This window comes from Bacillus rossius, chromosome 7 (genome assembly GCF_032445375.1).
Source record: "Bacillus rossius redtenbacheri isolate Brsri chromosome 7, Brsri_v3, whole genome shotgun sequence".
NCBI lineage: Eukaryota > Metazoa > Arthropoda > Insecta > Phasmatodea > Bacillidae > Bacillus > Bacillus rossius.
Window position 1 is genome coordinate 33575319 of NC_086335.1, and position 12648 is coordinate 33587966.

Consider the following 12648-nt stretch of genomic DNA (forward strand, 5'->3'; position numbering starts at 1 on the left):
GTTGTATCATTAAACATGTACCCGAATCTTCAACATGTAACTGAAAATTTATAATTCACAGTATTTCAATTCTGCTCCTTTCTGTTTTACTGGAGTTTATAATGATCTAATAATATTGCTCATTACTGTCAAACCTTTAAGATCCATCCCTAATTTAGCGTCTTTATGCCGAGATATCAATCAAACTCACAGTATTGTTTTATGAGTCTTGACTGAAAGAGTCGTTTGCAGCAGGCTTTTGCATTTTTTTTTTAAAAATCTCTGTTTCTTTCAAATGGCTGATACGATTATCGATTATTTCTCATCTTGACCAAAGTACGTCGTATAGAATAATGTGTATCGTATGTTCAATATCGACAAGTTGGAGATACGGCTATTGTGAATGAGGACGGATGAAGGACATTGCTCGTCAGAGGAATGCACAGACACCCACCAAGCTTGCCGCTACAGTAATCGCATACAACCATGTGCAGTCACGTGAGCGACATGTGTGACAAGGTGCGTGGAGGTAGACGGAAGTACACTGGTCACAATGATCAGGGAATCAGAAAAGGTTGTGTGTCACAGCAGCAAGCAGCGATGCGACGCCACTGCAACATGCCTTGCAAACATAATTATCTGTCCGTGATAGTCTTCATGTATACCACGTTTGCGTCCCACTTACAAGGGAGCACCGCACAACCCGTAGGAAACTGGGCGGAGGAACATCGCGATTCAGAGCGGAATGTGACAAATGACGTGTTCTCATCTGGAGGGAGTGCGGAACACAAAACAATCCGGCGAGGATCTGGTATTAATTATCCAATGATTTTTTGTCTGATCCCCAAATTATGTTTTAACATCGTTTGTATGCAATTGTGATGCTCAACTGTAGACAACTAAAGCTGGACTCTCAATCATCCGTCTCGTCCGTCCGTCCGTACGTACGCCCGTCAATCACGTGGCCTGCCGCCAATCAGATGGCCCGGAAAATTCCACCCGTCCGTCCGAAAAATACCTCACCAAGCTTTAACTTTCGACGGACGGACGTATGAGGTAACCTCCAAAATGTTAGCAAGATACCTATAGCCGGCGACCTTCACGGTCTTGTAAGGTTTTTAAGTAACGTTATTTGTTTAGTTGATTTTATTAAATGCTATTAACATACGTTTGAACATATTTTTAACTGGAAATATTTTAATAAATATCAGAGCGAAAAAAATATTTATTTAGTGTTTAACTTTCATGATCATCAATCCTATATCGATACAAGATAAATTTTCACCATCATTTAAGATTTTCGGTCTGTTGGCAGCATTAAAATAAAATTAAAAAAGTATTTGACGGACGTGCGGATGATTGTGAATCGCTCGGCTCGTTGACGGATGGACGAATGGCTGATGTATCATCGTGAGTCCAGCTTAAGTCTGACATTGTATTAACCACTGAATTGGTTATTATTGTATTCGTAATTTTTTTCTAATTTTTCATTGAGAACCCACATTTATGACATACTGTGCTCTCAATCATGTAAGGAATGAGCTTCCTGAATCATCCTGAATGTTGGCATGTCTGTCTGAAATGACTTGGCCGGAGCCAAAGGCGTACGCAGGATTGTGAGAGGGGTTAGTATATAAACATTCCCTCCCCCCCCCCCCCCCCCCAACACACACACAGATTAAACATTCTGCGTGCGCTCCTTCCCAGAGCCCGAAGCAAAAAGATGCGGGTGAGACGCAAGGCGGCTGATGTGTTGTTGTTGGTGTCGTGCAGCCATGGACAGCCCGCGCAAGCAGCTGCACTCGCGCGCGGAGGTGCGCATCTCGGACCTGAGCTGCGCGGAATCGCTGCAGCAGCAGCAGCAGCAGCAGCAGCAGCAGCAGCAGCAACAGCAGCAGCACCTGCGCCAGGCGCCCGGAGACCTCACGCGCAGCCTCTACGCCGAGGAGGCGGGCTGCTGCTGCTCCATGACGGACAGCATGCTGGAGTCCTCGCGCCGCCTCAGCTCCGAGGACCTGCTCTGCCCGTGCAGGTACTCCCAGTCTGCCCAGTCTGATCTACCCTTTTCTTACGTCATTATACGCCGAAAAAAGCCATTGGAAAGATAATAGAACATTCACTAATCTTATAATTATTTCTCTAGCCTGGTTTTATTCTGTCCGTCCGCGAGATCTTGCATATTCCTTTATCAAGTTCCATGATTTACACCTCATTTTAAAGCTTATTGTGCTGGCCTAATGACTAAAAATGGACACACACTGTCTAAAAATTGACCGCTTCTCTTAAATTTCAGATTTACAATCATCTAAGAAGAGGTTATTTAATGGATGCGTCAATTTTTCGATAGATATAGATATAGAATCGGATTCGATTATATCCAATCGTATATTCACTTGAAACATCGTTTACATATTTCTTTTTTAAATTGAAACAGAACTTAGGATAAAGAAATCTTGGAGGATCCTTCAACTTAACCAAGAAATTCCACCATTCAGGCATGTCAGACTTTTCTTATAAGTACTTTTGAAATTACTGTTGATATTTTGTATCACAAACATAACTCATAATTCAGTATGGTCTGTTGGTAGACATATTTCTGTTCATGCTATTGCACTGAGAACAACTCGGTTACAATATTATTGTTATTGTTTAGCAGTTAGAGACGGTTTCAGTATACTTCAACCTAACCAAAAAATTCCACCAAAAAAAACACTTAACCATACTTCTGGCATGTCAGACTTTTCTTATAAGTAATTACTTTTGAAATTACTGTTTACTTTTTTTCTATTCTTCTTCAAAATGTCATTTCTCCCAAATTTTTCAAGAATAGAATGCCACACAAAACGATTTGGTGCGCACTGCGAAATTCCACACGGGTCGACTAGTTTGTCTTTATTTTGTTTTATTATGCTTGTGACACATGAATTACTTAATGCCTATGGAAATGTTTGAACTTAACAGAAGAAAAAATAATTCTGCATCAACACTATTGAAGACAGAGAAAAAATGGATTACGAGTTTAAAATTATACTATACAAGTTTATAACAGTCACAAATGACAAAGACTCTAGTAGTAGTTGCAGTTGCCCCAGCCCTTTGTAAACCAGTTGTCAAGAAATGGTTTGTAATACTGGATGAAAGATACTTTAACTATGTTCAACACATGTCCATGGTTATTTTTGCGTATATTAAATACGTTTTGCGAGATAATACAGAGTATTTATTACAAAATTTTGCGCATAATTTTATATTTTAATTGTTCTTGCATTCAAGCATATATTTTTAAAACACTGAAAAAATAATAGAATATTCAATAATTGTCTTTATTTTGTTTTATTACACTTATTAATGTGTGCAGTGAATACTGGTAAACTATTCAGGGAACTGTTTAAAAATAACTATATCCATTGGCGGTACTGGGACAACACAAAGCATAAATGCTCGGGTGAGAATCCAAACCCAGTATTACTGCGAACACTATTCGTTAATGATGCAGTTGTTTTCATGTAAAAATGTACAAATTTAAAGATAGCTGTAATTTGTCAAGAATTGTTCTGTTCCCTTTACAAAAAAAAATACTGTGTACACGTGAAGACAAATTCATCTCATATTTCACAGTACCTACTTTAAAGTAGTACCACTCATCTACGTATCCTTCTGCTACTATGTCAAAAGTGTTGATAAAAATCTTTGCGTGTTTGTCAGTGTTTGTAAAAGAAAAAAAAAGACATCACTTGTTACTTTTGCAGCGATAGTTTTAAAATAGTTCCATTGGTACTTCTTTGAGTAACTGGTAGTTTTTCAATACTCACCAGTGATGTGTAACATCTGACATTGGAAACGAGCGAAACTCTAACAAAAAAATTAAACGTGGAATTCTTTAAAATAATGCTGAGCGTGATAAATATGCAAAATTTTGTGTTTTCAACTACATTTATTAATACCAATCACACGTAGTTTCCGCACTTGCCGCTAGAATTCGCTACAATGTAGTGAAAATAAAACTCATGAAAAGTTAATACTATAATGTTTCCCGTTCTCTCTATGAACTTTAGTTCCATCGATCCGCCACAGATGGCAGCATAGTCGTCACATATTTCCATAAGTGCTTGAAAGATGTTCCCTCCAGGGCCCTTACTACACAATACTAAAATTTACCGACAGCTGATCTTTGGCTTACCATAAAGCACAGTCAAAGTCTCGAACCGCTTAACTCTTCGCTGAAGACGTCACATAGTGTTACAGTAGGCACATTATATCTAGAAGCCTGAGTGACCGTTACGGACAGGGCAAGCAGGCGCTTGGAGGGGGTTAACCTTGTGACTGCGCATGCGCAGAGCGCTTGCAAGGGGGTTGATCACGTGACCGCGCATGCGCTTGGTTTAGGCTCATACTATCGAATAAGAAAATATAATCCTTTTTCTGCAGTTTCAGTGCAGGATTCAGCCAGATTGGACTGTCCTATTTTGTTTGCGCTTAAAGTCATCTGAATTCGCTACATTATGTACTTTTGGTGTTGTGATTTATATTAAACATGGTTTTACTGTAATCGGTCCGGACTTTTACATCAAATCCCCGCGCGGTAGTTCTTCGGCCCATGTGAGTCAACATTAGGAGGAGCTTATTACTTTTGAGTTGGAGCTGCCTACTTACGTGGCCTGCTCTTGGTGGAGGAAACAGCGAACATCTCGAAGATACACCATCCCACGGAAGAGTGCATGTTTCTCTTTTTGGAATATCACACTGGGATTTTCGAATTTGGGTCGCCTTGATAAAAGAAAAAAGTGTTTTGTTTCTCATATTTTAATTTTATGCTTTCTTGTAGTTTGGAGAATGTCATCTATGGTTGAGTTGATATGTCCCATTTTCATATTTTGATTTGTATTTTTTTTTATTAAATAATCAGTTAAAATACCCAGAAGCACAATTTTGGTGGTACCATGTATTTCTTTATTTTAAGGTTCCCTAATATTAAACTAGGGTCACTTGAAATAATTAAAAATTGCTCATCTAATGCAATGACCATATAGCGAATTCTTTTCATCAGGAACTCTGCTGAAAACTACTTTCCTATAATAGTTTCTTACGCATGAATTCTCTTAAATATTCATACATAAATTTATCAAACAACAAGCTTCTATCCATTATGATTCCCCGGATATTTCTATAACAAAACAGACATTAAATTATGCTTTGAACGTTGCAAGGGCGTCCATACGATAGTTTTTTAAAGGGTGGTGGTGGGGGATTATGGGTGCTACACCCAGGGGTATGGAGTATTTTTAATATTTTGGAAGACGATTGACGACTTGTAAGTAGCCATAAACAAAGATTCAGTTCCGAAGTATATAATATATACTTCGGAACCAAATTATGTAAAAAAGCTATATAGAAATATTTTAATGTTGAACCACTTATAGGTAATACCGACTTTAAATCATTTTCTTGAAAGAAAAACACCTAACTGCACTGTACAGCAACATCCCTGACACCGCGTGACCAGGAGCCGTGCCCGTGTGCGCAGGGTGCACAGCGGCTCGCCCTTCTGGTCGTCGGCAGAGTCGTCGGGGCACCAGCACACCGACCTGGACAGCAACTACGGCTGCGGCGACACGTCCTCGGTGAGCGACATGGCCGACGCCCACTACCACCACGACCACGGCTGGGGCGACTGCGAGCGCCGACCCGGCCCCGCCTCCCTCGAGCGCTGCGCCAGCTGCATCGGCAAGCTGGGCGCGCCCTCCATGTCGCGCTCGTCCACCGCCACCAACACCAACACCCCCAACACGCCCTTCAGCCCCGCCTGGACCATGGAGGGCCTGCCGCCGAGCTGCGGCCACCCGGCCCGGGCCGCCGGCGACCGCGCGTCGCTGTCCTCGCACGGCAGCGGCGGGCAGTCGGAGCCGCAGCCCGAGCCCTGCTGGTACGACCGGCCGCGCCCCGCGCCGCCCGTGGTGCCCGTGGTGCCGCCCAAGAGCGCGAGGCCACACCCCACCTCGCTGCCCGTGGTGTGCCGCTGCTGCCCGCCCGCGCGCCCGCCCAAGCCGCCCTCGCTCTCCCACGACTCCCCCACCAAGAAGCGCGCCAAGAAGCCGCCCATGCCGCTGCCCCCGGCGCCGCCCCTGCCCGGCCGCTGGCCGCCCCTGTGCGCGTGCCACCGCCCGCCCCCACCACAGCCACTGCCCGAGCCGGGCTTCGGGGTCGGCCCCTACGAGAACTACGACGTGCCCAAGGCTGTCCTCGGCCGGGTGAGTTCATTGCTGCCAACCCAGACACTTTTACAGCTGAGTCTTAAATTTTATCAAACACACTAAATATTATAAGCAATTCAAATAAAGTTTTTTTTTTTTTAAGGAAAAAATTAAATAAATCACAATACTATAAAATGATGAAAGAATACATCTGTCTTGTGCAATAATGATAATGATGAATTAATTCTAAGGTTTGAAAAATTGTTTTATTTTTAAATTTTCAGAAGTGGTTTTTAGAAACTGTTAACACCTGGAAATAAATGTAACAATACACAACAAATGTACAATACACCGTTATACATGTGGAAGATTTTTTTATTTATGTGCAATTTTTGTAACTAAACTTAATCAATTGTAGTATGTCCGACTTGTCATACCATCACAGAATTTTTGGAACTATGGGATACCAAAATCAGAATTGCAGGAGCGGGGAAAAAAAATACTTGGGGTTTTCTGTGAATATGAGTTCAATACTTAGCTAATTTTACTTCACATGCTTTCAGAAACATCATAAAATTGTTTTTGTTTACATTGGCACAAAAAATAAGTAACGGAGATACAGTTTTGTCTTAAAACATGGTAGGTAGTTGAAAAGTCATTTTGTCAACGAGCTTTTTTTTTTCCTTACAGGATCACAACAAAGAACAGAGTAGGATGATGCCGCAGACGAATGAAGAATATTACGATACACCTAAGAGCCTTAAGGAATGTCTGGTTGCATCTGGTTGCGACATGGCTGCGAACTCTCCGTATGGAAACTACGACACTCCGCCCACCACAGTGATGATGAAGAAACCATGTGGCTGTGTGGTCAAGTATTCCAAAAAGACGATGGTGCTAGACACTGCCAGGGTGATAGTCGATGCAGAGGAGAGGACGAGTTCTGCCGCGGACTGCCCGTGTCGGAGGGTGATGTGTTGGGCAGAGAACTTCATGATGATCCCGTACTGCCGTCGGGGTAACGGCATGGAGAACACCGGAGTGCCGATTCAAAAGGTCAAGCTGAGCGGAGAGGGCAAGATGCCTGTCATGAACTCCAAGGGGGAGATAGCCATTTACGCAACCATAGACAAGTCCAAGAAGACCAACCGAAGACAACAGTTGGAGCATGAAAAGAATTGTTCTCTTGCTGCTGGTGCTGGTTGTGAATCGCAACTGAAAACCGAGACGTCGGTAGACACCACAAACTACGTTAATGTTGCACCTTGTGGTGATGATCAGTGTCCAGAAACCAGGGTGAACGATGCAGACAACATACCACCTGACATGGGCAGTGAAACTTACGGACTGAACTACGAGAATATAGAATTTGCTCAGTCTCTAGAATATTATGAGAACTCTAGGGATGTACTCAGTAGGGCAGGCATTATACCAAGAGATCAAGAACATGTTAATGAACTGGAAAATTTGCCAGAAGGTACAGCAGAGGACGTAGAGGGCTCTGTAACATACACTCTGTGTAATGGAGTTAAATTCTGCAACAAATGTGGCCATGCCTGCCACTACTTCCCCAACGAACAGCCTCCCGAACCTGATGCTAATCAAGGTAGCACATCTCAGGCTGCTGATGTCGTCAACACCAAACAAGATGACTACCTCATGATGGAGCCTGGAAAGAATATTGGTGCAGACAAAGCGAGAGAGGCTGATCCTGCTAAAGCCCACAGTGGAAACTTCCCTGGGTACCTGCCCATGTCGCCAATCACCAATGCGGGCAACAAAGCGGAGGTGCTTAAGATTATGTCTAAAAGCCTGACAACAGAAAAATCTGCAAGTTCTCCCAGCTTGACTGTGCCATCTGGTGACAGAAGCCGGAAGAGAAGCAATTCAGAGTTTCCTAGAATTCCTGGTTCGGCGATGATGATGAATCACTCTGCCAACAGTCCCTACATGCGAAGAATGCTGTTTGAATCCAGTGAAGAAAGCAGGAGGGAATATTTGATGAGTAGGAAAAGATCTAGTTCGGCAGATTCTTCACGTTATCTAGACGATTTTGAAGATGTTGAGAATGCGAGTGTAACTGAGGATAGTGTTGCTTCGAGCCATGAGACGAATAACATTTCTCAAGACTTGGGGCATGTCATTACCTCAGATGAACCTGATACCAAAATAATCACGGAATCAAAGAGTGTAGAAAAATCCCACTGTATTCACCCAGTTGTAGTCCAGCAGTCGGATAAAAAATTGATTGTTGAAGATACGTGTCCTCAAGAAGTTGTTAATCCTCCAGAAGACCTAGTGTCGAGTGCTACAGATAGGACTTTAAGCAGTGACTGTGTAGATGGAGACGTTCAACAACAGCACGGTTTCAAAACACAGTCTGCAATCCACATCCGACGATCATCTAGTGTTCCTTGCAAGTCTGGAAACAATAGAGATTCGTCTAGTTCCAATGACTCTGGTGTTTCAACAGATTCCCTCAGGCACAGGGGTGCTGATTTTGTAGAGTTTGAGTTGCCCTTGACCACTGCCATGTCTGCGAGAAGACACTATCACGCTGTCTCGCGGAACTCTAACTCCCTAGGTAACTGTCTGCATGCCTCTCTCCCGAGGAGATCCAAGTCGGTAGACCCTCTGCGAGAGCTCAGCTTCCAGTTCCAGAAGATCAAGATCCCCGCAAAGTCTTCTTCCGCAGAAGCAGAGGTTCCAATATGCCCTACTAAAGGATCAAAAGGTAGCAGACTTTATTTAAGTAATTTTGTTATGGTCAAGTTAAAGAGAGCCTCTTCTTACACTCAACCATATGACATTTCCTGAAAATGCTTTGTTTTAAATTACAAATTATTATTCATTTGCACTACCCAAATTATTATTACATAGAAAGTAAAAGTTGTAATTGTAATGTAATCAAATGACTTGCAATATTATTTCCAAGTAATTAAAGTATCTCAGTTCTCTGTATCCTTTCAGTTAAGCATTTTTGAAATGAATTAAATGATAGTGTGCCTTGCAAATCAGATATGCGTCCTGGAAGGCCTGTTGGCCTGGCCAAATAGGGCAATGGCTTATCTTGCTGATGACCTCTAATTATAATTATTTCTCTAGTGCAGAAATGATACAGTATTAATTTAGTGTGCAAATAAGATGCTGGAAAACCAAAACAAGATAAGTGAGCAGCTGTGTGAAGACACAGAAGTATTAATGCTAGGTAACAGATATGTTGTCCACACTTGCAATCAATGTGACATCCCTGTTATGTAACTATTTCGTTACATAATCTGTAAGTTGCAGCTTACATTGCTGAATTTACTGAATGCAAGTTAAGTAACTCTACTTAATAATTTATTTCAGTTAAAACATTTTAATTTTGTTCCAATGCTGTTCATTGTAAATTATAATAAGAATTATAGAAAATGGCACAATAATTTAGATGTGAAGATGGATGATAACCAATGGTGGTCAATATAATTGCTCCAGTATTGTTTCATGGTTTTTATAGATAGTATGTGTATTATGTATAAATAGATACTGTATGATTGAATGTGCTGACTAGTATTCAGTTACAGTCCTATGGGAGAGGGACTATTGGTGATATTGCCTTCCTCCAAAAAAAAAAAACTCCTAGAAATGAAATAAACTGGAAAGATAACAAAAATTAATCTACTCCAGACTGCACCAGATCTTTGAAGTTAGTACAGCAGCACTGTAAAATAAAAAATTGAACTATGTGCTATTTTTTTTAAACTTAAGTAGTCTAAAAAAAAGATTAAACCATATTTTTGATAAAGAGTATCAAAAATTTGAGAAATACATTAAAATACCCTTAAAAAGGGATATTATTTTTAAAAATTTAGACTCCCCCCACCCAAAACCCTATGGCCATCTCACCTACCTCAGATATGATGTTGGGGTCCACCCCCGATGGTAGTGCTTTAACGTTCACTGGGTTGTTCTGACACCACTCCTGCGATCCCTACCCGAGGCCTTGCTGCCCACAGGCTTCGCGAGCCCGGGAGCCGACGGCGCCGTGATAGTGCCGTACATCGACTCTCGCAGCACCAGCAGTGGCACCTCCGACATGTCTGACTACATCGAGACACTGTCGCTGTCCTCGCACAGCTCTTCCGACACGCCTGGCGACAGCCTCAGGTACCATTGTGTGGAACACTGGTCCGTGTACCAATCGGTTACAACTGGCAGCCACAGATACTTGAAATAAGTGAACTTCTCGGTAAAAATTTAAATATATTAAGTATTTGAATTAATCATGTAATACTCGTCACACCCACAACCTTTTTTTTTGGTTGGCCCAGAAATGAATTTTGCACTGTCAAATAAAAATTTTTGGTAAACGGACGAGCAAAAAATCATCGCCCGGTTCTTATTAAATACTTTTGAATAAAATAACATTAAATTAATCAATATGTACTCATTATATTATTATTAAAAATAGTATAAAATCAATCAAATAATTCAAATAAAAATCAAACTAAAAATAATCAAAATCCGAAAATAATAAATTATAAAACACTAAATAATAATGGCTACTGTAAAGACTGCATAATATAAAACAAAAAGTATTTATAAAATCAATACAAAGTTAGTATCCTTAATTTTATGTTCAAAATATAATATGAACAAAAATATAATAAATTTGAGAAAATTGGATTAAATTAAATTATAAGCTAAGTAGCTGTATTAAGTTACGTACATCCTATTCTGTGAATGTGATTTTTAAAATAATCCATCAGGCTAATAGTTTTTTATTTGCACTGCAGCATGGCAACCAAGAGGTCACCACTGATTTTCTTGTAAATTTTTATAATGTTAGTTTGTGGATGCATCCAAATCAGTATACATATAAGTCTAGTTTAACAAATGATAGTGGTACTAAAAAAAATGAATGTGCCATCTGGTGGTGTTAAGTTCAAACTCAGGTAGGTGCTAGAGATAATTTTATAAAAATAAGAATATAATGAGGTTAGGTTATTTACTACTACTGGTATTTTTAGCTGACTTTTGTATGATCTGCAAGATTTAATTAGCTGTAAATGCAAAATTAAAATGGAAAGTCTCTAAATAAGAGATATTTCATCAACAAATAAAAAAAAAAGGAATTTACATTTTAATATTATAATATTTTTTAAATACATTTCATGTATATTAATTTCAATCATGATGGGGTGATCTAATTAATGCCCAAAGAGTATCAGCTTATCTAGTATACTGTATTTTCTAACATTTCTTATTGTCCTTTAAAAATTAAAAAAAAAAAAAAAAAAAGTATTCTCATTTTGTATTTGTTTCTTAAGTGCAAATGGTGTTTTGCAGGTTGGGTCGCCCTGCCACAACCACTCTGAGGCCGCGGTCAGGGAAGGAGTACCAGTTGATAGACAGATCAGTGCTGGAGTCTGATGTGAAGGTATGCAACAATCTCTTGTATCATTAAAAAAAAAGGGGGGGGGGGGGGGAGCTCATTAACTGGGAGATTATTGCAAGCTGTTTCTATGTACAGTCAAACCTCATTAATACGAATCCGCTTAGTACGAAATTCCCGTTTATGCAAAGTACTTTCACAGTCCCAGAAAATAAAGTATGCTTTCCTATATTATTCAGTACTTTTAATATGAAATACGGTTAATATGAATTACGAAGTTGTTTTGATCCCTCAAGTAGCTGTTAACGTGTATAAGTAAACGGTTAATACAAATTTCACTGCCGAAGTCTAAAATAAATAACGTCTTCATAACCGTCATGTAAACAAACGTTTCTCCAAAGATATATGTACCATATTTACTCGCATATAGGTCGCGGCAATTTTACCAGATTTGATGGGGAAAAAATGAAGTGCGACCTATATGTGAGGAAAAAATTTAAAAATTTTTTGACAAATTTTTTTTTGCAATATTTTGCTTTAAAATGCGAAAAAGAAGTTTATATAGGTATAGGCAAATTTATTTTACAATTTACACACACAGCGAAACCCCTTATTTACGTTACCGTTATTTACGTTTTCCCGTTATTTGCACTATATTCTTCAGGTCCCGTTTAGTTCCCATTTAGTCCAATACAATACTTTCACGCAAATTACGTCTCAAAAATCGAATCCATCCTGCTATTTATGTCACGTAACAACCATAAAAAACCAGAAAATACCGTGGGTACTTTAAGAGTAGATAAGATTAGCTAGTAGGCCTAAAAACATCGTGAAAAACGTAACATTTATAGTCGGCAATGAACATTTTAAATCGCAAAATATACATATTTTATGACATGAAAAGTTGTTTTTATTTCTAAACATGTAATAATTTAAGCTTAGGCGTGTAAAAGTCAGAGTAATTATAGCAGGAGACAATCTAAAATGCACGAGGGAAAAACGTAAACTCACGAATGTATAAACGTGGCTGATTGTTAATTTCTGATACTGTATTTATGTCACAACTTAGCCGAAATACTGGTACGAGACAAACTTTACAAG

The 12648-nt window shown here is 40.0% G+C and overlaps 1 protein-coding gene across 1 annotated transcript in view; it reads left to right on the forward strand.

The window, feature by feature from the left end:
* LOC134533789 (uncharacterized) overlaps window positions 1-12648 on the forward strand; it is a 635803-nt gene that overhangs the window by 618376 nt on the left and 4779 nt on the right. The window contains exons 7-11 of the mRNA XM_063371447.1: window positions 1753-2011; window positions 5504-6227; window positions 6861-8904; window positions 10169-10319; window positions 11502-11592. Of these exons, the coding sequence (XP_063227517.1) occupies window positions 1753-2011; window positions 5504-6227; window positions 6861-8904; window positions 10169-10319; window positions 11502-11592 (3269 nt within the window). The remainder of the gene's footprint in view (window positions 1-1752; window positions 2012-5503; window positions 6228-6860; window positions 8905-10168; window positions 10320-11501; window positions 11593-12648) is intronic.